At 37.3% G+C, this 26,342-nt stretch overlaps 1 protein-coding gene across 18 annotated transcripts in view; it reads left to right on the top strand.

The window, feature by feature from the left end:
- The window catches only part of WNK1 (WNK lysine deficient protein kinase 1), a 152,206-nt gene that overhangs the window by 110,323 nt on the left and 15,541 nt on the right, over window positions 1-26,342 (top strand). For 11 of the 18 annotated variants that reach the window (XM_019654087.1, XM_019654090.1, XM_019654089.1 and 8 more), the window contains 14 exons: window positions 7,400-7,483; window positions 12,702-12,851; window positions 13,986-14,444; window positions 15,357-15,635; window positions 16,322-16,419; window positions 16,529-16,691; window positions 17,112-17,228; window positions 17,555-17,728; window positions 17,932-17,989; window positions 18,131-18,253; window positions 18,776-20,223; window positions 21,354-21,437; window positions 23,233-23,316; window positions 23,933-23,993. In XM_019654087.1, the coding sequence (XP_019509632.1) occupies window positions 7,400-7,483; window positions 12,702-12,851; window positions 13,986-14,444; window positions 15,357-15,635; window positions 16,322-16,419; window positions 16,529-16,691; window positions 17,112-17,228; window positions 17,555-17,728; window positions 17,932-17,989; window positions 18,131-18,253; window positions 18,776-20,223; window positions 21,354-21,437; window positions 23,233-23,316; window positions 23,933-23,993 (3,382 nt within the window). Of the gene's footprint in view, window positions 1-4,018; window positions 5,258-7,399; window positions 7,484-12,701; window positions 12,852-13,985; window positions 14,445-15,356; window positions 15,636-16,321; window positions 16,420-16,528; window positions 16,692-17,111; window positions 17,229-17,554; window positions 17,729-17,931; window positions 17,990-18,130; window positions 18,254-18,775; window positions 20,224-21,353; window positions 21,438-23,232; window positions 23,317-23,932; window positions 23,994-26,342 lie in introns of all 18 variants that reach the window. The other 7 variants (XM_019654100.1, XM_019654101.1, XM_019654105.1 and 4 more) reach the window with 6 other exon arrangements.

The raw sequence follows: 26,342 nt of genomic DNA on the forward strand, positions 1-26,342 counted from the left end.
GCACACAATTATTACCCCATGTTTTACATTAGTCAGTCTTGCTTCTGATATAGAGAATGTTAAAGTAGATCATCAGATAATACCCATTTCTTTTGATGACCCTCTTTAGAGGTAAATAAAATACATCATCTGCATGAGGAAGGAACTGGAGAATAACTGATCACTGGATAGCATTGTTTAGTGAGATCTTTAGGCAGATAGATTTTTCCCTCTTTCTCTGAAAGCTTTTAAGAGTTCTTAAGGAAGAACTCTTGTTCGTCCTTAAATGAAAATCTTTCTCTGTTAAAATACTTCTGCTTGCTCTGGTCTTTTTTCCTACAACTTGGAATAAAAGATGTTTATTTTGTTTCAGAGTCCATTCATCAGTCCTAACTGGCTAGGTCTCAAGATGAATGGCCACAGTAACACAAAGAAAACTACTAATGTACTAATGTTTTAACAATCTATTTTTCTGACCTTTAAAATAATTAGGTAGGTTAAAAGAACTTCATCTAAAGACTACACAGATGTAGTTCTGTGATCTGACAGCTATTAGTTGTCAGCATTTCTTGTCAGTTTCTACTCTTGTTAGAATTGATTTTTTTCTCTGGATCATCATAACTAGATTTTTTTTTTTTAAAGCTGAGCTATCCTTCCACCTGTTGGCAGCTCAGTGGCTGCTTATCTCGAGCCAGGAATCGAACCGCTGTTGCTCAGAGCTCAAACTCTTGAGCGAGCTCTTAACCAACTGAGCCACTTGGCCGGCCCTTAGATTTTTTATAAACTATTTTTAATTTCTTGGCTTCTGCAGTAAAGGATTATGAACATTGGGTTTCTATTTTTAGAAAAGGAAATGGAATGATAATTTTTGAAGATTTTAAATACTCGAGCCACAAACAAAGCTATATTTATTGATGCTCTAAAAGCAGGCTGTTAATGACAGTCTTGCCTTTTAATGATAATATTCTATGGAGGTAGCAAGAAGAGTTATAAAATGTTATTATTGAGAATTTAAAAACTAATAATTCTGTTCTTTTCTTACTCCAGAAAGATTTTACTGGGGCTTATAATAATGTGTCAGTTATAAGTGGAATTGAAAATTTAGGATAAAAGAGAAAGAAGGGTAGAGAAAAATTGAACCAGGAATGAAACTAAGTAATCATGATGATACTTACATACTTGCGGCTAGTGGGTCACAAATTTGGCTCAAAGCATTCTATGTAACCAATTTTGGAAAAGAAAATGTAATATTTTTAACACCTAAAAGGAAATAACCTTGCTTAGGACAATTTTAACAGTATATCACAGTACTGCTTTGTAGCTATATTGAAACCTAAAGTTATTCTTTAGAGATTCACATTTAAGATGTTTCCATTGACTACTTTAGTAAAAATACAGAATAGTTTCTATATCAATTGTGAATTACTTCTAGAAAGCTAATGCTTTTTCTAGTAGAAAATGACTTTTTACCCTTACAGATAAAGATAGGCAAGTGTAATAAATAAAATACTGTGTGTAAGCCCACAACTTTTAGGCTGATGCCTGCTAAAATAGAATTGAGAAAACTTTTCTGAGGCTTCCAGAGTCCCTGCAAAGTAATCCAGTCTTAAAATCTTCTCTATCTTGTAATGTACTTTAAATTAATAGAATTAAGTTTGCAGAAACCACAAGCCAATATTCATTGTTTTCTCTGTCTTTTCTGCTACCTCAGTCAGTCACTCATACTTATTCATACACTCATAACAATTCATGTTATTTTAAAATATTTAGGAAGATAGTTGATCATCATCATTGGTGTTCATAAAAAACCTGTACTTGACCAACAGCGTAGAGAGAATAAATGCAATCTGCTGGTGTTCTTTGTGGAGTTACCTCTCTCCTCAAAAAAATTGGCTTTGTGGAATTGGGGGAGAATGGAACATTTCTTTATGTCAGCTATGCCCTGTTATCATTGTACATTTGGTTATTTTGTTTTCACAGTACTGTGTTTTTCATGTGTGTGTTTGTTTTCTGTTTAGCCTCATCATGGCCGTAGCATGTCGGTTTGTGTACCCCATCTTTCTGCTGTTCCCTCTCTGTCCCGCATCTCTCCCAGTGCTCCTTCCACCCTACCACCAGTGTTGTGTGCACCTCTTTCTCCTTCCCTCCTTCGGACTGCCCCTGAGGAAACTTTTGCCAAAAAGCTTTCTAAAGCATTGGAGAGTGTCCTGCCTATGCACTCTGCCTCTCAGCGCCAGCACCGACGCTCCAGCCTGCCTTCCCTCTTTGTCAGTACTGTATGTAACCATACACTTCCTGACAAATGAAAATTTATCACCAGTGAATACATCCAGGCATCAAGAATTTTAATAAAAATTAAATAAAGAACAAGACTAAACTTAGTAACATGTTATGCTTTTAGGATACTAGTTCTGCCTGTAGGAAATTGTTTTGTTGTAAGGCTTTAAGGGGAAAAAAAGCAAGGAGGTAATGAGAGAGAATGGTTATAACATCCTTGGCACATACCAGTGTATGTGCAATAAAATTTAGCTTTTGTTATATTCTCTATCCCCCACTTACATATACAAATCCTCACATTTTCATATCCTAGTAAAGAATATGTGAATTATTTAATTTTAAACTCACTGTTGGCTTCATCAAAAACAAATTTTCTCTTCATCAAACATTACCCAAACATGTTTTCTCCTCACTTTATTCTAAAGAGATGTCAGTGAAGCTAGATGAATCCATTTTTTCCAGTCAGTGAAGAATAATTGATGAATAAAAATTGGCTTTAATTTGTTAGCTGTTTAAAATAATGTGTCAACAAACTAAAAGGCCATATAGTGTTCCCTCATGAAAGTTTTTTTTTCCCTTAGATTGAATATATATAGTACATATGATTTTCTTTGGCCCCATTCATATCTATAAAAGGTCTATTTTTTTAAAGTTTTTAAACACTGAGGGACCTTGCTGCTTTTGCTTTTCCAGATAGAGGATATAGTTAACATTCTGATCTAGCAACCCCAAAATCTTCAGATTTTTACCTAGGAGAATGATTATGATAGTGCTTTATGACTTTTGGATACTAATAGAAACCCTCTTTTAGCTGTTGTGTAGAAGTAACAATTGAGCCATCTTGCTAATTTGATATTGGTCTTCCCTATTGAAAAATGAAACTGACCTACTCTTTTAAAAAAGAATCCATGAAAGGGAATTATTACAGTGTCACTATTTGCATTTAGCAAGGTAGGATTCTAAATTTAGAGTCTTAAATCTAGAAATGCTTCTGTGACCAAAAAACGCGCTGTTAAATCTAGTCAACTGTTATTTATATTATACTTTTCACCTGATTTGAACACCAAATTATTCAACCCTTAACTAGGATCAGAAAAGTGGACATTCAGTGATGTAGCATCTGTAACATGTTCGTGTAGTAAAATTAACTGCATCTAGTTTGGGATAGATCGGGGAAAGACTTTACTGTCACTAGTCAAGTTGTGTGTTTTCTCCTGTCCATCAAAAAAATCTTTTCTGATTTTTAGTTAGAAGACATATGACTATTTGATAAAATAACATTGAAGCCTCTCACAGCACAGGATAATAAGAATATAAGTAGACTTTGTACAGTAACTTAAATTGAAGCACTTATAATTTTATAAAAATTGGGCTTATTGTCTTCCCTTAACTCTTATGCTCCCTTAACTCTTTTCCACTGATATAATTTATATTAAGTCTTATGGTAAGCATATTAATTGTGGGTAAAAACGGAATAATCACTTAGAAAGTTAAATTCTTCCATTTCCTTTGAGAAAGGAAAGTTGTGAAAAAGCAGCTTTTATCTGATGCAAAGAGTCCCACAGAATAATATCATGGACCCTGGATGTATTTAATGGATTTTTACTATGCACATAATTTCAAAAAGTATAGTTATTTCTTTATTAACTATAAATTTGTTGTAACCGTTTCATAGGGTTACACAGAGCTACCCAGTTGTGCATGTCTAATGTAATTTCACATATGAATGTATGAATTACTTGTCTTATTCATGTTGATACAGCCTCAATCCATGGCGCATCCGTGTGGGGGGACCCCAACATACCCAGAATCACAGATATTTTTCCCAACTATTCATGAACGTCCAGTTTCTTTTTCACCACCTCCCACCTGTCCACCGAAGGTGGCCATTTCCCAGCGGCGTAAGAGCACCTCCTTCCTGGAAGCCCAAACTCACCACTTCCAACCCCTGCTGAGGACTGTGGGCCAAAATCTTCTTCCACCTGGTGGCAGCCCAACTAAGTGGACACCAGAGGCTGTAGTTATGCTGGGTACTACGGCCAGTAGAATAACTGGAGAGCCATGTGAGATACAGGTCAATCCTATATTTGAACCAACTCAAGTTTACAGTGACTATAGACCTGGACTAGTACTTCCAGAAGAAGCTCACTGTTTTATTCCTCAGGAAGCAGTGTATCTAGCTGGGGTACAGTACCAGGCCCAGGTGGCAGAACAGTATGAGGGTATTCCATACAACTCACCAGTACTGTCAAGTCCTATGAAACAGATACCTGAACAGAAGCCAGTACAAGGGGGCCCTACCTCAAGTTCTGTCTTTGAATTTCCATCTGGACAGGCTTTCTTGGTAGGACACCTTCAGAATTTAAGATTAGACTCTGGATTGAGTCCAGGATCTCCCCTCTCTAGTATTTCTGCACCTATCAGTACAGATGCTACACGTTTGAAATTTCACCCTGTCTTTGTTCCTCATTCTGCGCCCGCTGTATTAACTCATAACACTGAGAACAGAAGCAATTGTGTATTTGAATTTCATGTTCACACTCCAAGCTCCTCTTCAGGAGAAGGAGGAGGAGTTCTACCTCAGCGTGTTTACCGAAATCGACAGGTTGTGGTGGACTTGAATCAGGAAGAACCACCTCCTCAACCGGTTGGATTACATGGCCGCCTGCAAACTGTGACTGAAGAACAGCGTAATTACCATGCCCCAGAATTGACCGTTTCTGTGGCAGAGCCTGTGGGACAGAACTGGCCAATAGGAAGCCCAGAATATTCCAGTGATTCCTCACAAATTACTTCTTCAGACCCCAGTGATTTTCAATCACCTCCCCCTACAGGGGGAGCAGCTGCACCTTTTGGCTCTGACGTCTCATTGCCCTTTATCCGTCTGCCTCAGACAGTGTTACAAGAATCCCCACTTTTCTTCTGTTTCCCCCAAGGAACCACATCTCAGCAGATTTTATCTGCCTCATTTTCTTCAGGAGGATCTGCACTCCATCCACAGGTTATAGGAAAACTTCCATGATTCTTTTAAACTACCCTGCTCTGCACCATTACATTTAAGTTTTCTATCCCTCCTTTCTGTTCATGAGGAATATTATTTAATCGTATTAGTAGTTTCTCCATCTGGAGGGGGTATTATAAACATCTGCATTTAAGGACAAAATATGAGAGAGAAGCTGCCTAACTTACCTATAATATATGCAAGTCCTTGGAAAAAGAATAGAAAAACTAGAATTTTAGTCACTTATCAAAATCAATTCTATCCATTTATAGACTATTTTCAGCTAATAGTGAAAATGCAAATATCTGTAATGTAAATTTGACGCAGTATTATGTACAAATACTAATGTGAAGTATTTCTTTCTCCCTAGAAATAAACATGGATAGTTTTAAAAAAAGGAGAAAAGATAACATTTTTAGTGTGGAATGATTTTAAAAGACACAGAAAGGAAACATCTTAGGTGTTTGTTTTAACAAATAAAGATGCCTTTTTAAAAAGGCATCAGTTGAAGAAGTCACTGTGTATTATGTGTCCAAATAAAATGTTGATCCATAAAATTGACTGATTCAAATTTTTAGTGACTAAGTTAGAATCTAGTGTGAGTAGTAGGGTTTTTTCAATTTGTTTTAAGAATTTGAAGTATGTTGCAAGCTAAGAAACTGTTAGGTATCTCAGGCCTTGGTTTTTTCATCAACAAATTTAAATTTTGTTATTTATGTTTATAAGCATATGCACTCCTGCAAATAAAGACAAAGTAATGGACATAATAGAGTTCAAGAAGTGGAGTCAGTATTAACTATTTCATATATTCCTTTGATACAGTTTATCAAATGTATGAGTCATATAAAATCTATATAGGAGACTATGCAATTTTATATTTAAGACATGCTTTGGAACTTGTAAATATTCCACTCTTTTATAAAGTACTCTATGTTCTTCATGCTTTCTTCCTAAGTTCTTCTCCCATTGGGGGTGTAAACAACTCTAAAAGTATACATAAGTTATCAGTTACTTAGAATAGTACCAAGGATCAAAAAGATTCAGAAGCGTGAAAATCATACTGCATGAGCAAGCAGTATACTCATATCACTACACGCGTTATCAGCCTGTACTATAAATCTTAATGCACTGCCAGCCACTCTTCTTCAAACTTTCCAAAACTTAAAATATCAGGCAGTTAATTTACAGACATATTGCAGAAAGAGTGAATACTTGTAGTGGTTAAGATGCAGTGGAATGTGATGTCACATCCAAGTAATCTTCAAAGAAACCCCTCTAAACTGAAATGGAACAGCAAAGGTGGGCCTTTTCATTTCCTTAACTTACCTATACAAAGTCCTGCATTCGTTTCTCACTTCCCCAGTTATTTTAACTTAGACTTTTTTTAGGTCATGGTTTCTCAAATTTAACACTATTGATGTTTTAAGATGGATAATTCTTTGTTGTGGGTGACTGTTCTGTGCATTGTAGGATGTTTAGCAGCATCCTTGGCCTCTTCCCACTATATGCCAGTAGCAGCCACCTACCCCAGTTGTGACAACCAAAAATGTCTCCAGATATTCCCAAATGTCCCCCCTGGGGATGGGCGGGGGGGAGCACAATTGCCCCTTGTTAAAAACCATTGCTCTAGGTAGTTGGCAGTTGATAACAGATTTTTTAACATTTTTAATAAAAGTCACCATGGCACTGTAAGAAATAGCAAAAGGAACCAAAGTAGCATTGTCAAATACCCTTTTTTCTTCAGTTGTTCACATATAGAGTTTTTCACATTGATAGTCTTACTACTTCTTTCCTGATTATTTTCAGTAACAATATTGTGATGAATCTTATATTTTGTCTAGCCAAAATTATAGCCTGAGCAGAAGTTGTAGGTTAGGTTTTAACCATCAGTGGTTTTTAGTAGTAGGTTAGGTTTTAACCATCAGTGGTTTTTGCATGGAATCTGAATATGTTCTTCTCTAACCTTTTTTTTTTATAAAAAATGCCCCAACAGTCGCTCCTATACATACTTTATCAAGCTAATGTTTCATCTTACTCAAGCAAACTCTCAGGAGCTTCTCAGGAGCTTAATATTGATTGCAAAACCTCTACACATTTACTTCCGGACTTCTTTAATTTGTTGTATTTGCTTCTTTCCTTTAGGCACAGGGGCAGAGCCAAAGTCAGCCATCCTCAAGTAGCATAACAGGGGTTTCATCTTCCCAACCCATACAACATCCTCAGCAGGTGAGAACAACCCATTGCTACATTCGATGTATTAGCAATAGCAATACACTGTTTTACATCTTTCTTGAATTAGAATTCTGATGTAAATGATTTGCTGAGTTTATGAAAGGAAAACCAAGAGGCATAACATTCCTTGTGTTCAGGAACATTTTAGAAAATCTTCTTCTCTTTTGTTTAATGTATTATTGAACAATCTACTAGATTATAGACATACTTGAAATTTAAAAGAATCATTGTGACTGATATATCTGCCTTCTTAAACAGATGATTCTACACATAATGATACAAAGAATATCAGTTTTGTTTCTACATTATATTTATGACTTGTCCTTTTATGAGTATTTTGTCACTTTCATTGTAGTTGTTTAATAACACTCCCCTTTTTAAAAATTATTTCTAATTTGTGGGATGGCACATCAGATTTTATGCTAAAAGGCACTGAATGAAGGCCTAAGAACAACTACTTCAGGAACTGTTAAAAAAATTTTTTCAACTTCTGAGTTGGAGAGTTTATTCCCAAAGTTCAAGGAACTCAGGAGTTTAGTACAATGTGATGTATTCAACTACAAAAATGCTAATTCTAAAATTAAGTATCTATAGTTCATTATTGATAATAGTAATTATTTGCATGGGAATAATGCTTTTTTGGCACAAATTGAATATTTATTAGCTATTTCAAATAAAATTTATATTTACTGCACGTGTCATGAAAATTTCATGATGAACTGTTTCATTGATAGTTTCTGATGAGGTATGTTTTTGAACTCCTAAATTATAAATTGGCTTCTGTTTCTTTTTTGAAAATTTTTTGAAAAAAAGCCTTTAGTTCTTGTTAGAAATGGCCTGCTTCTGGTCCAGCATGTTATCGTGCAAACATTTGATGCTAGGTTAAGATCAGATGCTCCTTGTACAGATTAGTTTGTTCATATGAACACATTTAACTCGTTGACCAACAACATCTCTGTCTTGCAGGATTTAAGGTCTGGGAATTACATGCTTTGTCTTGTTCCTGCCCTTTTTTCCCTGTAAAGTATCTGAATGTTTATATAATTATAGTTAAGTTGAGTAGTCACATTTTTGCCTACCTTAACAAATTCTATTTTCATTACTTTAAAAATCCCCTAGTAAGAATACAAATTAAAAATGATATAAAGCTGGTTAAGGACAGAAGCCCTATCATGGATACCAGTCCCCTAATTTGCTTATCTTTGGACACAGGCCAACACCTGTGCTCAGGCCAAGATGCTGAGCAAATTTAAGTATGTGCTCTGTTTTTCCTTTTCCAAAGGAATTTGTTTTATAGCTTATATTTGGGCATATATATGTATACTTACTACCAAATGAAGACGATGTGAAACAAGCCATTTAGTTCAATGGTAAGAAAAGCATGTGTGTGTGTAAAGGAGGGCAGTTCCATAAATATCAAGTTAAAAGAATTAGGTACTTGACTCTTCTGGGAAAAAATATGGCTAAATGGCTATCTCTACAGCACAAACAAAAATTAATTTATGTTTGTGATTTTTTTATACTTTTATTTTGTGACTCATTTTAAATGTAGCATCATATTTAAGTTAAGTAGAATCATAAAATTGAGCCCTCCAAGAGTGTATGCGGTATAAACTATTAGCATTTTTTTTAGGGTTACATATAGCCTGTAAGTGTATAAAACTAAAAATTACAAGCCAGAATTGAAGATTTCTAGAATAGTGTTCTTTCTTCTATATTAAAGTTCTACAGGGACTTAAGATTCTGCAAATGTACCCAAGAAGCTGAATTTATTTATTTTAGCTACTGGGGTTCCACAAATTAAAAAGAAAGGTTGAAACCTTCTGTACTGTATGGGTAGAGTCTGTCCATTTTTAGTTGTGATTTTTGTTTTACATACTGTCAGATTTCAACGCCTGAGGAGACCATATGTTTAGGTTTATTAGAACGAGGAAATAAATGTATTTTAGCTGAAATTTATTTTATTTCATGGGTTTCTGAAATACAATGAACAAGGGATTGCTTTTTTATGTTTTTATCAAGAGTCCCTTCTAGTGGTATGCCATATCTTAATGAGGTACCAAAAATAGCTTCTTCCTCCTGCTGGAAAACTTAATAGTTTGTTGCCACCAGCAAAGTCATGAGCTACCCTACTCAATAATTTCTTCCATAGGGCACAGGTAGGGTCTTCAGGTATTTCTTTCTTTCTGTTCAACTGAGGCTTGTGAACATTTTTTTCATCAAGCACCCATGTCCAACAGATAGTACACAGTCATTATAGGCTGCCTTGAACTGGCTTCATGAGGCAAGTTTATGCAAAGCCAGGTGCCAGGCTACTGTTGCCTAAATAATATCCATGTGGCTAATGTGTTGATTATTAGCTGGTGTGATTGTGCACAAGAAAATTACCGTGCAACCCTGACCTACCCATAGGTGCCACTGCTCCCTAAATGCTCTAAGGTATAACTGGCATACATTCCTCTCAATTATTTTAAGCAAAGAGTGAGGGTTTGTGTCTCTAAAACTGCTTATTTTTGACTGTCCTCACACAAACCCCCCAATGAAATAAGCAGTAGTTTTCCTAATTGAGTTCATGCTCTGAAGAGCCACAGATTAGGCCCTGAGGCCCAGGATGGACCAGAAGTGACCACTTCCAGGGAGCCTAAATAATGTAGTAGACATATGTCAATTCCTACAAAACAAATACAGATAATAGCTAGTTATACAGTGCACAAAGCACTAACCTGTATTTTTATTTTATCCTTATATGAACTCTATAAGTCTAGGCATTGTCATTTCCATTGTACAGATGGGAAAGCTAAGATGAGATCTGGAGAAGCTTACATGTCTTACAAGAGGTAGACACATAATTTAATCCAGCTAGTCTGACTCCGCAACTCACCATTTAAGTACTACCCAATTACGTCATGAAAGGAAAGAAATTACATCTCTTCTGAACAGGGGGAGGATATCAGCAAGGCTTTATGAAAGGGATACCATTTGAACTGGACTCTGATTATGAGTTAGATTTAAAAGTAAAGAATATTCTAAGCCAAAAGAAAAAATAAAAGCTGATTGGAAAGAGCTGATTGAGTCTAAATCTTAATGTAAGCATGGTTCCACATTATTGGGGGTGAGAGAGATAATCATATGCCCAAATATAAGGAGGGATTTTTCCTCAAATTTATAATTTTCCCTTAGTAAAAAAGGGAATCACCATGTATTCAAACCTTCATCAAACTTTTATATTATAGGCCTCTCACTATCCTTTATTTTGAGCAATAATGAAAAAAAACTGTTAGTGGATAAAACTGGTGAGAACAAATGTAAGGACCTTAAATAGTGTGTGTAGTTGGAAACATTTATAGACAAAATCTGATAGAATTAGTTTTAAAATAAAAGCCAAGAAATTAAACATAGATTTAGTCGTATTCTTAGGGGAATGACTATTCCAGGTCACGCCTCTTCACTATTCCAGGTTTGTATGTCATTATAAACAATAACGTAAAAATCTTATTTAAAGATTACTTTAAGGAGTTAACCCAAAAATAACATGAATATAAATCTATAAGACATGCAGAAAAATCGAGCTATCCTAATATTATTCAAACAGATGCTTGTCACTACAAATTTTACCTCAAGACACAACTTAAAGGAAAAGTGTTCTGTAGTGCTCCAGAACCACTAGCGTTCATAGTGGAGTTCCAAGGAAGATAAAGACACCAGTATATTACATGTGAAGTTTGAATGATGGAGGGAGACAGTATTTCTAAATTACGATATTTATATATAATATGCAATTTATTTAGGTATGTAAATTAATGACTTAGATAATGGTAGATATTTCCATGTAAATTCCTTAAAGTTTAAATATATAATTGAAGTTGACTGAAAAGGATTTCTAGTTTTTTAGTTGTTCCTTTCAGTGGGAAAATGGGGAAATTACCTTGTGTTCAGTTGTATACATGTGATAGATCTTAGTTGCTGAAAATAAATTTTATGTAATTCATCAGCCAAATGTTCCTCATTTTTTAAGTTAAAATAATAATACAGTATCAGAAATAAATAAGAATAAAATGAACATGCCTATCATCACCATTATATTTCAGGATTCTTTTGTTGATTTTATTTTGCTAAAAAATTAAACAACCAAAATATTCATCATTAGAACATTGATGCCATTGATAAATGAAATGAAAACAACGTATTAGAGAACAGTATTTATATAACTGGCATGTTTTTGTTTTGTTTTAACAAAAAAAAATGTACTTGTTTGTAAATGACCACTTATGCGTAGAAAAAAATTCATAAAGGTGATGGGCCAAACCACTATGGTGGTTGCCACTAGAGAAATGAGGTTGTGGTATTTTCATTTAACTTTATAATATGATAATTTTGGTTAAAATTTTTATTACAAACAGGTGGTTTTAGATTAAAATTTTTTAGTTATAGGTATTACAGAGTCTTGAAAGGCAGCTATGAAGTTCAGGTTTTTGTTATGCAAGAGGGAGCTATTGGTTTATTATAAAATTTAGTATTTGGGTACAATTACTCATATGTACCATGCATTAAATTTAGGTGTTTTATGCCAGAGTGCTCAGCACATGGTTGATCCCCATTTTGAATTAAGTGATAGTGTCCTTGTTTTCAAAGAAGGAAACCTCATTTTGGCAGGAAAATGAGCGATCTCTAAGATATTACAGTTGGTGAATGGTAAAGCTAAAATTCCAAATTCAATGCTTTACTCACTATTTTGTAGCTATAATCAGAGCTATTCTTCAAGCAAGTTGGTTATACAGTTTATAAAATATATTAAGGGAAAGAGATTAAAGAATATTGGATTGGTTTAATACAGGACCAAAGTAGAGCCGATACAAAGAAATAGAAAAAGTGGGGAAGGGGGCGTTGGTGCAGAGAGGATCCATTTGGATATGGTTTCTGACGGTCTTTATAAATGACCTGCTGTTGGGGCAAGGGGATGGTGAGTAAAGAACCAGTGGTGACTCAAGTTTTGAAAAATTGGTTAATTGTTCTTGGTGACATCATCACAAGTAAAGAACACCAGAGGAAAAAGAGAAACATAAAAGGGAATTGATGAATTTGGGTTTGTGCATGTCTTGATTACTAAAATTGTCATCATTGACAGACACTGAAGGCCTTAGGCAAACATACTTCCTTAGAAACATGCTATTAAGGACAGGAAATAAACTGAATAATTGTATTTTATTCTCAGCAGCAGGGGATACAGCAGACAGCCCCTCCTCAACAGACAGTACAGTATTCACTTGCACAGACGTCAGCCTCCAGTGAGGCCACTACTGCACAGCCAATGAGTCAGCCTCAGGCTCCACAGGTCTTGCCTCAAGGATCAGCTGGAAAACAGGTAAACTCTTTATGTAACTTGTCCTTTCGTGTGGATAGGTTCTACCTTCCCTAATGGTGAAATACTGAAGTTGGTTATTTCCTCTGCAAAAATCCAGTGAAAAAATTGCTCCTTTTGTGCATATGCATTAGTTAATATAAATGTCAGTCTAAAATTGGTTTGGCAGGTGTTAGAAGTGATGGATTAAAAAAGGTGCTTTGGTAACTGAACCTATGACATTTTCTAGAATTGTGTCAGCTCTAACATTCTATGTCTGCAGCTATGCTGTATGTCCATTTAATTTATATATTGTTTTTCCCCTCATTGCCTACTGATAATAAGTCATCAAAATCTCTTACATGGAATGGTTTTTTTTCTAAGATGTCCTTTTAGTCTCTTGAAAAGTGCCCTGTGGAAGGTATGCTCTTCTGAATGACCTTTTCTCAGCTTGTTGTGCTTGTATTTTGGCACAGTGGATTGTTTTTGTCATACTTTATCGCATCTAAGATCCTATCAATTGTAAATACATCATTATGTATCACTGAGTAGTAGCACACCATTAATTGTAAGATATGTCTCAGTTTCACAAATGTTAATATGACAAGGTGGTTGAGAAGGGATGGTTGCATCCTAGAAGCAGTGAAATGCAGTAATTATACCTACCTTTATAGGCCTGTATTACACTAAGAATTGTAGAAGCAATATGGATGAAATCCAGTTCCACTGGGAAGAAAGAAGTTTATTTGCATTTCAGTAACTACTGTAATAGCAATCACAGGTTTAATGACAGCAAACATGCCAATGAATTATGGTATGTGAAATTTGTCTCTGTAAAGCTGCAAAAAAAAACAAAAAACCTTGCCTGTGAAAGGTCCTGTCTTTCTTGTTGAACGATGAAGCATTAGCAAACTTTTCTACAACAAAAGATTTGGAACAGTAGACAGTCTGTCAGCCTTTGTCTCCTGTTAACCCTTGCCCTACTCTTATGTGACATATTAACTTACACTAATGTATGCAGGGTTTTTTGTTTTGTGTACTTTTTGCTTCTTAAAAAAATTTTCCTTCTTTTTGGCTAATATGTAAGTCTTGCTTTTGGCAGTCTTGCTTTTTTTTTTTTTTTTTTTAAATCTGTCTGTTTTTTCTTTACCTTCTCAGCTTCCAGTTTCCCATCCAGTACCAACTGTCCAAGGCGAACCTCAGATCTCAGTTGCAACACAACCCTCAGTTGTTCCAGTCCATTCTGGTGCTCATTTCCTCCCTATTGGACAGCCACTTCCTACTTCCTTACTCCCTCAGTACCCTGTCTCTCAAATTCCTGTATCAACTCCTCATGTGTCTGCGGCTCAGACAGGTTTCTCAGCCCTTCCCATCACAATTGCAGCTGGCATTAATCAGCCTCTGCTCACCTTGGCTTCATCTGCTACAGCGGCTGCGATCCCAGGGGGATCAACTGTGACTCCTAGTCAGCTTCCAACCCTTCTGCAGCCTGTGACTCAGCTGCCAAGTCAGGTTCACCCACAGCTCCTACAGCCAGCAGTTCAGTCCATGGGAATACCAGCTAACCTTGGACAAGCTGCCGAGGTTCCACTTCCCTCTGGAGATGTTCTCTACCAGGTACTGTGCTGGCTAGCAAAAACGAGGGCACCAGAGGTTTGGTTCTAACAGTAGACTATCAAGGACTTGAAAATCGAATCGTTGAATATCAGAATAACTAGCCCTAAAAGAAGTTGCTGATCTCAACTAGAGAAGCTAAAAGTAAAATTCTGAGAGAAGGTAGGGTGATGTTGTCTGATGATTCATTTCCATTTTCCTCAAGACACGTCTTGGGAGAAAAATGGTTCTCTAGCACTCTGTGTAAGCTAATTCAGTACTAGATACGGCTAATTAATAGAGTACACAAAGCCTTATGTACCTTTTTAAATAGGTAAATACAGCAGGCAACTGGTATTTCTAAAAAGCTTTAGGGTTAGGATTTAGATGAGCTAGCGTGTCATGATACGACTAGAATGACTGATACCTTGAAGAGTTTTTGCATTCTCCCATTTAAGATTGTGTAGGGCCGGCTGAGTGGCTGAGTTGGTTAAGAGCTCGCTTAAGAGTTTGAGCTCTGAGCAACAGCAGTTTGAGTCCCGGCCCGAGCTGAGCTGCCAACAGGTGGCAGGATGGCTCAACTAAAAAAAAAAAAAAAGATTGTGTAGGAAGTAGATATTTTTCTAGAACGAATTATGTCTATTCCTCCTATTTAAAAATCACCAGTAACAAAAAAAAATTTTTTTTAAATCACCAGGAGGAAAAAAACCCTAGCAATTTAAATTAGTTGTGGAGCCCTGTCCCCTAAATTAAAAACCAGTCTACCATTTAATTTCAAGAATTATCTTTAAGTCTTCTTTAAATTATGAGAAAGAGATTGAGCTACTATTCTTCTTTGCTGTGTGCTTTTTTTTTTTTTTTTTTTTGCGTGTCTTGCTGCTTTGCTAATTTGATGGCCTGACCTGCACTAACTTACCTTCCTCATTTCTGTCACAGGGCTTCCCACCTCGACTGCTACCACAATACCCAGGAGATTCAAATATTGCTCCCTCTTCCAGCGTGGCTTCTGTTTGCATCCCTTCTACAGTCCTATCCCCTCCCATGCCGACAGAAGCATTAGCCACACCAGGTTACTTTCCTACAGTGGTGCAGCCTTATGTGGAATCCAATTTTTTGGTTCCTGTGGGCAGTCTAGGAGGACAGGTTCAAGTGTCCCAACCAGCAGTGAGTTTAGCACAAGCCCCCACTACATCCTCCCAGCAAGCAGCTCTGGAGGTAAATGGAATTTCTGCATGTTTATTCCTAAAACATACACATGATAGAATAAAAATTACAAAGGAGAAACATAGGTTTCCTGGTTTAGGACTCATTTGGAGACTACTTCAAACTAACTTCTGAATAACTTTTTCTTACAGCAGAATGAAATGCCAATATGGGGGCCTTGTTGCCACTGGTTGTTCTGTTGGGAAGTGAGTGTGCCTTGGAGAAGATTAACCCTGTTAGCACTTCACTTCTCTAGCTAGTATTTAGCCATTATTCTTACCCTTGCACCAATTCTTGCCATTGGCAGTCATAAGAGTATCTTACCCTGCTGTGCTCCCAGGAATCCTTGTTGCTGTACTACTAGGAGAGAGATCTGAATCATCTTTGCACTTTGCTCTGCCTGCCCTCTTGCACACTTCTGGTAAGATGCTGGCTGCATGGCAAATTGTAGTTTCTCACTCCCTAGCGACTATGTTGGCTGATGTCACACCATGCAGTCTATACCAGAGACTAGCTTTAGAAACTTCCTTTGGAATGGTAAGACCACTGTCTCTAGATGCCGAATATTGACAATTACTAGTAAATTTAGAGCTTTTAGGACTTAGAGGGATAAGAAAAAAACAGTAGTTTTTTGGGAATGGTGAATAATAAATAAAATCTGTTACTGCCAAGATTTGAATTATCCTTTCTGTTCACAGAGTACTCAGGGAGTCTCTCAGGTTGCTGCTCCCGAGCCAGTTCCAGTAGCACAGCCACAACCCACCCAGCCTACCACTTTGGCCTCTTCTATAGACAGGTATGGAAAAGTAACATTCTCTGTCCTGGACCTCTAGGGAGGATGGTATGAAACTGCAAAATAGCAGACCTTTAAATCTCATCATGTAAACTGAACTTTTGTTTTGAAGTGCACACTCAGATGTTGCTTCAGGCATGAGCGATGGGAATGAGAATGTCCCACCATCCAGTGGGAGGCATGAAGGGAGAGCCACAAAACGGCATTATCGGAAATCTGTAAGGAGCCGCTCTCGTCATGAAAAGACGTCGCGCCCCAAATTGAGAATTTTGAATGTAAGTGTTACTGATTTGTGGGTTTCCTATAGTTAATATTATTTAAATATTCCTAGGGCTCAGATGTGTTGATGAAAGTTTAAGATCTTCTAATCACCCAAATGATAACTATTAAATTCCATATTTCTATGATGTAGCTCTATTTACCTTATGGAAAAATAACAGTTTTAGTTTGTAAAACAAAGACTTTACATTCCTTCCAGACTCTTCAGTACAAGATGAGTATGTATCTCAAAGGTTGATGATATTTTCTTAAGGTTTTTTGCTCCCAGTTTAAGAGGCAGAATACCAGTGCTTCAAGGAACAATGGTAACATCAGGCTTAAGTTCAAGTGATAATCTGCATTACTTTCTCAAATTCAGTAACAAAGGTGAACGTGGTCTTCTGAGATGTGAAGTACCATTTCTTTTTTCTTTTTAGGTTTCAAATAAAGGAGACCGGGTAGTAGAATGTCAGTTAGAAACTCACAATCGGAAAATGGTTACATTCAAATTTGATTTAGATGGTGACAACCCAGAGGAGATAGCAACAATTATGGTATGTCTGCATTTGCAATTCAAGTTTTGCCTTAGTACTTGATCTAAATATCCACCGCCCTAGGCCAATAGGCAGTACTTTGCAGTCTGTTTGGACACTTATGTATTTATTTCAATGTGACTATAACTAGTATACCAAACCTGTGATTCAGAGATGTTTTTGTCTCGGACATTTCTATCTAGGTATTGAAGAATTAACTTACATATCAAGTAAATAATAGTGCACATGGTGTGCAGATAGGGCAGAAGTCATGAAAGTGGCCATTGAATGACTTAAAGCTTGAGAAACATTGTACTAATCAGACTAATATCACATTTCTTTTACAGGTGAACAATGACTTTATTCTAGCAATAGAGAGAGAGTCGTTTGTGGATCAAGTACGGGAAATTATTGAAAAAGCTGATGAAATGCTCAGTGAGGATGTCAGTGTGGAACCAGAGGGTGACCAGGGATTGGAGAGTCTACAGGGAAAGGATGACTATGGCTTTTCAGGTTCTCAGGTAGGTACACCATTCCCAGAGCGAAGCTTTGTTTATTTGAAAAATTTCTGTAGTTCTAAATTTGCAACATGTCCAGTGATACCAGATTACACCCCTGACTGAAATGATCAAACATTTATGTTCTCTTTACATGTGGCAATTTGCTTTGCCTAATTGTTAAGATAGCAATTGAGAATGCGTTTAATTACTTTTGTTTGTTGTAGAAATTGGAAGGAGAGTTCAAGCAACCACTTCCTGCATCTTCCATGCCACAGCAAATAGGTGAATTTCTTTTCTTTCCATGTTTGCTCTTAACTTTGAACCTAAGAAGTTATGTGCTAATAAAGAAATCTTAAAGCTTTGTGTTGGTGACAGTGTATCTAATAATAATACGATTAAGTGGTTTGTTTCTATTTTAATCAGGCGTTCCTACCAGTTCTTTAACTCAAGTTGTCCATTCTGCTGGAAGACGGTTTATAGTGAGTCCTGTGCCAGAAAGTCGATTACGAGAATCGAAAACTTTCACCAGTGAAATACCAGATACGGGTAAGGAATTGCTTCTCCCACACACTTTTATAAATCTTGCAGCATCTTTGCTGTCTTGGAAGCTTGGTCATCTAGCAGTAGTTCAAATGATGACATAGACAATAAAGAAGAGTTAAAAATTGGGATTATAACCAATAGATAAGCATATGGAGGAAGGAAATAGGTGATAAATAGAGAAGATTACAGAAAAAGAGCCAAAAAGGACAGCCATGCTGGATACAACCCGCATAATAGATACTACGTAGATGCAGTAATGGTATTTGTTTCTCCATTTAGTACTATTGTATGTGCTTTGAGGTTACTCCATGTTTTTTTCAGAAATATATATCCATACAAGCTAACTTATTTTGATCAAACTGCTATTCTACTTTGTTGTTTTAGAGCCTATCATTTCCTTGCAAGAGATTTTAAACCTTATTGATATGTGGCATTGTTGGTAACCCAAAACTAGATTGTTAAGACAATCTTGTAAATGTACCCTTTTAAATGAACTGATTGTGAATTTTTTATATTCCTTTGCAGTTGCCGCCTCTACATCTCATGGTGCTGGAATGAACTTGTCTCACTCTGCTTCATCCCTTAGTCTCCAGCAGGCCTTTTCCGAACTTAAAAATGCCCAGATGACAGATGGACCCAGTACAGCACCTCCCAACTTCAGTCAGACAGGACCAACGTTCCCAGCAGGACCTCCTTCCATGAGTAGCATTGCTGGAGTCCCAGCCACAGCAGCAGCCACAGCTTCAGTATCAGTTCCTGTAACTAGCTGCCCTCTTACTGACATTTCCATATCAGTAACTCAGCCTGAGATGACGGTGCCCGCTGAAAAGGGGGCTGCTGGAGTTGCCACCTGCACAGGTGTAATAACTTCAAGTGGTCTCCCTGTACCACCTGTGTCTGAATCAGCTTTACTTTCTAGTGTGGCTTCAAGCATCACAATACCTACAGTTGTCTCAGTATCAGCAACATCCCAGTCAGTTCAGGCCGCCACATCTGGGAGCATTGTTTCTAGAACAGGCACTTCCCCCTCTGTACCAGTTTCAACTTCTGCCTCTGCAGGGGGCAGTGCTGCAGTCCCGGGGGCTAAGCCTCCGCCTGTATTACCTCAGCAGTCAGCGGGTAATACCGCGGGGGTACCCACGTTAACGTCAGTTTCTACCGCCACTCCATTCTCAAGCATGGCCTCTCAGCTGTCTCTTCAGCTTAGCAGCAGCACCTCCGCTCCTACTTTGGCTGAAACGGTGGTGGTCAGTGCACACTCACTAGATAAAACATCTCATAGCAGTACGACCGGAGTGGCTTTGTCCCATTCTGTATCTTCGTCCTCTTCTCCTGGAGCAGGAGTGTCTAGTGCTAGTTCTCAGGCAAGTGGGGTATATCCTTTGGCCATCCCATCAGCCGTAGCGTCTGCTCCTGTCTTTCCCCACGCAGCAGGCCCTGCATCTACACCGTTACTCCCCCAAGGACCAACTATCCCACCCATGGTACAACCTGTTGCCAATGTGCCTGCTGTACAGCAGACACTAATTCATAGTCAGCCTCAACCAGCTTTGCTTCCCAACCAGCCCCACACGCACTGTCCTGAGGTAGATGCCGATACACAGCCCAAAGCTCCTGGGATCGACGACATAAAGACTCTAGAGGAAAAGCTGCGGTCCCTCTTCAGTGAACACAGCTCCTCCGGAACTCAGCATGCTTCGGTTTCAGTGGAGACATCACTGGTAGTAGAGACCAGTGTCACACCTGGAGTCCCTACCACTGCTGTTGCACCCAGCAAAATCATGACTTCGACCACGAGTACTGGCTTACCACCCACCAGTTTGCCGTTAGGAACAGCTGGTTTGCCTGTCGTGCCCGTGATGACACCTGGGCAAGTGTCTACCCCAGTCAGCTATGTCTCAGCCGCAGTCAGCACTACACCAGGAGTGAAGCCTGCCACTGCTCCCTCAAAGCCACCCGTAACTAAGGCTCCAGTAAGACTCTTGTTTTGAAATAGTGTGATAAATATGACCCCCCCCCCCCCAATAAGGGCATTTTTTCAGCTCAGCCTTGCAAATTACGAATGAAGATACAAAGATGCCAGGCTTATAGTAGGCACTTGGTATTTATTAAATAAATGGATTGAAGGTGATTTTAAGATATTATGTACATTAAGCATGAGATTATTTTTTTCCTTTGAAATATGGCAGGATTCGGGGGTTAATTATACTGCACGATTTTCTAAGATAGTAATCAGATAAAATTACAGGCAATTTCTTCCTGATTGGTACAAAATGAAGAAATCTGTATCCCAAAAGGGAGCTAAATGCTTCTGCTGGCAATTATACATAGTATCAGCAGTTCACAGTCTTTGTTTTAATGAAAATGAAGCAGATTTTCTGCTTTGCTTAGGTTCCACAGATGGACAATATGGGATTTATAAGAAATTGGAAGTTGGTGATAAATTTGATATAGAGGAGAAGAGAATCTAATCCTAGGAATAAAATAACTAGAATGTGTTTTCTGATTTATGTATGGTGGATTTCCTCTCATTCTGCCATCTTCAATGTCTGTTCTCCAAGAAAAAGGCTTATTTGTTTTTTGGGGTTTTTTTTACTGTGTTGTGTGCTTCACTCAGCTTTATGCACTGCCATTGATGTGAGATTCTTTTTACAGCAGTGTAATATAGAAGCTTCACTCAAAAAAAAAAAAAACCAAATTGCTTGATAGTATTAGATTTCTGATGCCTTTTGTTATCAGACCAGCTCCTTGGTTGTTTCTGAACTGTTTTGTTTTCTCTGAAAAGCCTTGTTTGTTTTAGGAAGAGCCTGATTATACTGTATCAGATCAGTGGATCAGGAATATCTGTACTGTGCCTCTCATGTCCATACAGCCTTTGTTCTATTTTTCCTACAGAATAACCTTTTGTTCAATTTTTCTAGTATCATAGTTATAATGTCCTTTATTTAAGATAGATACCAGAGTGTAACCCAGGTGACAAGCATGCCTTAACTGGATACATCTTATTCTTACGCTTCTGCATTTGTATTAGTTGCTTTGCTGTCCAGTATGCAGTCTTCATTGTTAGTATCACATGGATTAAATTTCCCTTCATTGTTTGTAGGTGCTGCCAGTGGGTACTGAACTTCCAGCTGGTACTCCATCCAGTGAACAGCTGCCATCTTTGCCAGGACCTTCACTAACTCAGGTATCCAAGACTGGGCAAATTTCTTTTTGTGCCCCTTCTTTCTTTTATAAAGCTTATTTAAATTCTCCACTGCACAATCTTGGTTTCTGGCTTCTATTTGACTTTGACATTGTAACAACTTTCTTTTAAAACAGTGTAGATGATGAGGCCCTACTTAAAATAAGACGCTTCATAGTTCTTTTGTAATGTTGCTTCAAGTAATCTGGAAAACATTTAATATTAATATTTTTTCATATCTTACGAAGAAAGAAAATAGCCAAGTTGACATTTTGCCAGACAAATATAATGCCTTCTCTCATTCACACTTTCATAGAATACCAGCTGGAAATTAACATCTTAAGAATGAGATAATCAGTTCTGGATCATCGTGGAAATAAACAATTACATGTAAATAAAATTAACTTTGAAAGTTCCTTAAGAAAGGGTACCATACTGATAACTGATAATGCCCTTTTTCTGTGAGTTCAGTTGCAACCAATTTTTTCTGGAATTTGACGTTTCTTTTAGTGACCACCTAATAAAGTAATTGGCTTTACATATAAGTGGGTATAAGGGTGATGTTTCATGAAAAATACGTATTATATCTTTAAATACAAAAGTCACACAGCTCGGCTAACATGAGATTACTCATAGCGAAACCAAGACCAGTGACATGCCTGTGAGATTCCTGTCTCACTCGGCTCTGCTCACTAGGTAGGATGGTAGTCGGGATTGCCTGCACTATTTAAATTCTTCTTTCCCTTTCCCAGCCTACCCTACCACCCCACACATTTAATTGAATTCCCATAGGAAGTACTCATTATGCATCCATTGTAACCCTGAAAAAGCTTCTGTTGTGCTAGTAAACATTGAAACTAAATTAGAAACTTATTTTAGAATCATGTATCAGAAAATCATATAAATCATTAATTTTAGAAGTCTGAATTTATCCCTACTTCTTGAATCCCAGATACACAGTAGAACATAATTTAAGGAACTTGCCATAATAAATTAATAACTCCAACTGAGAACCCACTCCATCAGTCACTAAGTTTTGAAAAAACTGCATTGTGAAAGTCTGTAAGTTAGCAGTTTTAAACCTATTTTCTCATTAAAAACATGTATTCAGATTCCTAAGAAGGCTCAAAGGGTGATGAGAAACAGTAAGTAAGACGTGGAGGGATGAGGGAAAAGCGTTGTAAAGGCTATAGAAGAATCAGTTGATAGAAGCCAAGATAGATGTAGGATTAGAGACTATGGCAAAGGGAGAAGGTGATGGCCTTGGGGACGATGGTAATAAGGCCCGGTTAACAGGATGGAATACTCAGACCTCCCGTTCCTCCTTGCAGCCATCTATAGGGGATAAGAGTAAAGACTGTTAGGACCATCTTTTATTCATAAGGACAAGTTCTGAGAAAGGTGTACAAAACTGAAAAAGGAAACAGGGAATGTGATACAATTAGTGCCAATAGATCTCCATACATTCTTCATAATATATTTTTAAGGACACAGGACAAATAGACAACTTTTCTATCACTTTAAGTAACCTCAAATGTAAAAGGTAAGAAATTAGACTTAGAAACAATAAAAATAAGTGTAACAGTTTCTCTAAGGCTTGAGAGGTTGACATAAAATTTTTGAGAGACTGGTAAATCATTCTAGCAGTATAACTGAGTTGAACTTAGTATATTGAATTTTATATTCAGTGAATAGACAGATGTTATGTTGTGTCAGTCTGGAGCATAAAACAGTATGTATGTCTTGTATAACAAGAATACACCAAAGGTCTGTATTTACTGTGGTGGTTCTTGCTCAGGCCCAGCAGCCTCTGGAAGACCTTGACGCTCAGCTGAGAAGAGCGCTTAGTCCAGAGACGACTGCGGTGACATCTGCAGTCGGTGTAAGCTTTGCAAATCTTGTCAAATCTTCTTATAATCCTAACATTTTAAGTTCCTGGGACATAAACTGTAACCTAGACTATTAATATCTTTAATCTGCTGTTGCAGCCAACAGAAATGAGACAGATTAATGAAAGATTAACACCGACCCAACAGTATAATTATGAAAGAGATTTGATTGGAAAAATACTTTTCTTACCTCTGGTTAGAATTATACCATAGATCAATACTATGGATTTTGTATTGATGCTTTGGAAGAGGCTATACTTTAAAGTTTTAACTTCTTCCTTTTAGGCTTGTGACACAAGAACGTTCTGATGAAAACTACTTCTCTATGAATATTCAAGTTATACTCAAGTATCCCATGAGAAAAAAATTTAGAAAGCCGTATAAAAGGGCTAAGATTCAAAATTTCTTCTTAAAAATCCTTCTTTCTTTACATTGGACTTATTTTTAGGCTGTAAAAAAAAAAAAGAGAAAATTCCCTCAGATATAAGTGTTTCTTCAAATATACTGTCTTTCTGCCCTTTAGAAAGACCAGAGGAAAGGCAGCAGGACGAAAGTGTAAGAGTGACTGAGCTAAAGATTTTGTGGTCTCTGTGTGTATGTGTTTTGCAGCCTGTGTCCGTGGTGGCTCCAGCAGCAGTGTCTGAAGCAGGAGCACAGCCTCAGAAGGATGGTGAGAAGCATCCTCCTTCTTCTTATATGACCACTTCCAAACCTCCCTGTAATTCACTTTAAAGGTTACTCTTTTTAAGACACATTCTTGAGAATATAGGCGTATTTGAGATTATTTTGAAGAACATTTTTATGTACTTCATGACTGAGGAGCATTGATACTAATATCCAGAGGATGTAATATTAGCATATTAATGAATCTTTTACATTGTTCCTTTTTTAGAGGGGATGCATGCAAAGGGTAATGATAGTTTCTTAGCATAAAACCCTTTGTTATTAGCTAGGCCAGATCCTTGGTAAGACAGATGAGGAGATTCAAGCATATGTACATAAAAGTTAGTTTACTGGGAACCTCTTGGCTTTTGTGACACTGAATATATAGAGAACAAATATAAGATTTCAGTTATTCAGTTTAAACATTATTTTAATCTGTTTCTGAAGTCTTTAAAATTGGCATGTCCATAAAATATAACCTCTGTAGAAAGCCATATTTCCAACTTAATTTTGTAAAAATTATCTATACCAGCAACTTTAACATTTTATTAGGAATTTTGTCACCATTGTGTTTAGTCATTAATTTATACCAACTACTGCTATTCTAAAGTTTTGTTGTGAATCTCTTTTTACCAAATCATCAGTCCCACAGAACCTAAGAAATTTAAAGCTTGTATTTTTTGTCGCCTTGTCTTTCAGAATCAGATTTATTCAAAAGTGAAAATGTTAAATGTGAGCCATACTTATTCAGTGTGATTTTTGTATGACACATGCTTAATATTTTCCCTTTTTATAATATGTCCATTCTCAGTACCACCTGACATAAATGTACTGCCCTGTATAACTATTAATAAGATTACTTAAATGCTCTTACTTCTTCCTGTCTTTCTTAAATGCTAAATTTCACTTAAAGCCTGTCTAAAATATTTTTAAGGGAATTGACTCTCATTTTAAAAGAAATGACTTGAAAATCATTGGGACAAACTGTAAAGTTCAGAAATGGACAGACTAAAAGAGAATGTAGAATATGAAAAAGGTGACTGTTTCAGTAAATGGTTTGGGACAACTAGACAGCCATCTGGAAAATACAAAGATTAATCGCTAGCCTAGACCGAAATGATTCCAAAGGGATCAAAGATGGAAAATGATGTCATAAAATAGTACTGTAAGAAGACATAAAAGGAATATTTTTCTTTTAACTGTCTAGAGCAGGGTCAACAAACTTTTTCTGTAAAAGGCCAGAAAGTAAATATTTTAGGTTTTGTTAGCCATATAGTCTCTGTCACAGCTACTCAGATCTATTGTAGCCCCAAAGCAGCAACAGACAATATATAAATGAGTGAGTTTAGCTGTGTTCCAATAAAATTTATCTACAGAAACAAGCAGTGGGCTGAATTTGTTCCATGGATTGTAGTTTGCCAATCCCTGATATAGAGAAAGGTGTTACTACGTTTAATACCCAACCCAGAAGTAGTAATAGATTAAAACTTTTCTGCATGAAAAGAAAATGCCATTAGGTCAAAGATAAATGAAAAACTGAGGAATGTATGTGTATGCATGTATTCATATCACAAAAAGGGCTATTTTTGCTAATAAAAAATGCCCTATAAATTCAGCATGGCCCCCAAAATAATCAAAAGAAACAGAAAAAATAAACTTAGGCATTAACACACTTAACTTGTTTCTTGGTAACAAATACAAAGTAGACTCCACGTGATAGATAGCATTTCCCGCTTCTCTGGTAAATTCAGGAATTTAATAACCACCGGTGACTTGGTACAGCCTCTTTGGAGATCAGTTTAGTCAAGTCTATCATAGTTTTTTTGTTCTGTTTTGTTTTGTTTTGGTTTAAACATTTTTATTGGGGAATTGGGGGGATGGGACCAGTGCTGTGGAATTGGGAGGAGGGGAACAGACAAGTTGCTGCCGTTTTGTTCTTCAGTCTAGTTGTGGAGGATGTTGCTTCACTGGCCCAAGTTGGCACCATCATTGCGCTCTTCCTGGGCGAGGTAGATCAGTCGCCGGCTTCTGGACGGCCGCTCACTGCGGCTGCAGGCCACTCACTGCGGCTGCGGGCCGCTCACGCTGGCTGCTGGCTACACGATAGCGTATGGCAACCCACTGCCACAGGCGCTGCAGCCTACGCTGTCGCAGGCGACTCACGGCAGCCCAGCTCCAGGTTGAGCTGTTGTTCAGCATCTTAGCTGTGGAGGGCAGTGTCACTGGCCCTCATATGTGGGATCCGAACCGGGGTCCTCTGGCATCCCAAGCCAGTTCTTAACCATTGCGCCACTCGGCCGGCCCCTATCAAAGTTTTTAATTGAAATGATTCAGCACTTCCATTCTTAGGTATTTA

The sequence above is a fragment of the Hipposideros armiger genome, unplaced genomic scaffold (genome assembly GCF_001890085.2).
Source record: "Hipposideros armiger isolate ML-2016 unplaced genomic scaffold, ASM189008v1 scaffold_213, whole genome shotgun sequence".
Classification (NCBI taxonomy): Eukaryota; Metazoa; Chordata; class Mammalia; order Chiroptera; family Hipposideridae; genus Hipposideros; species Hipposideros armiger.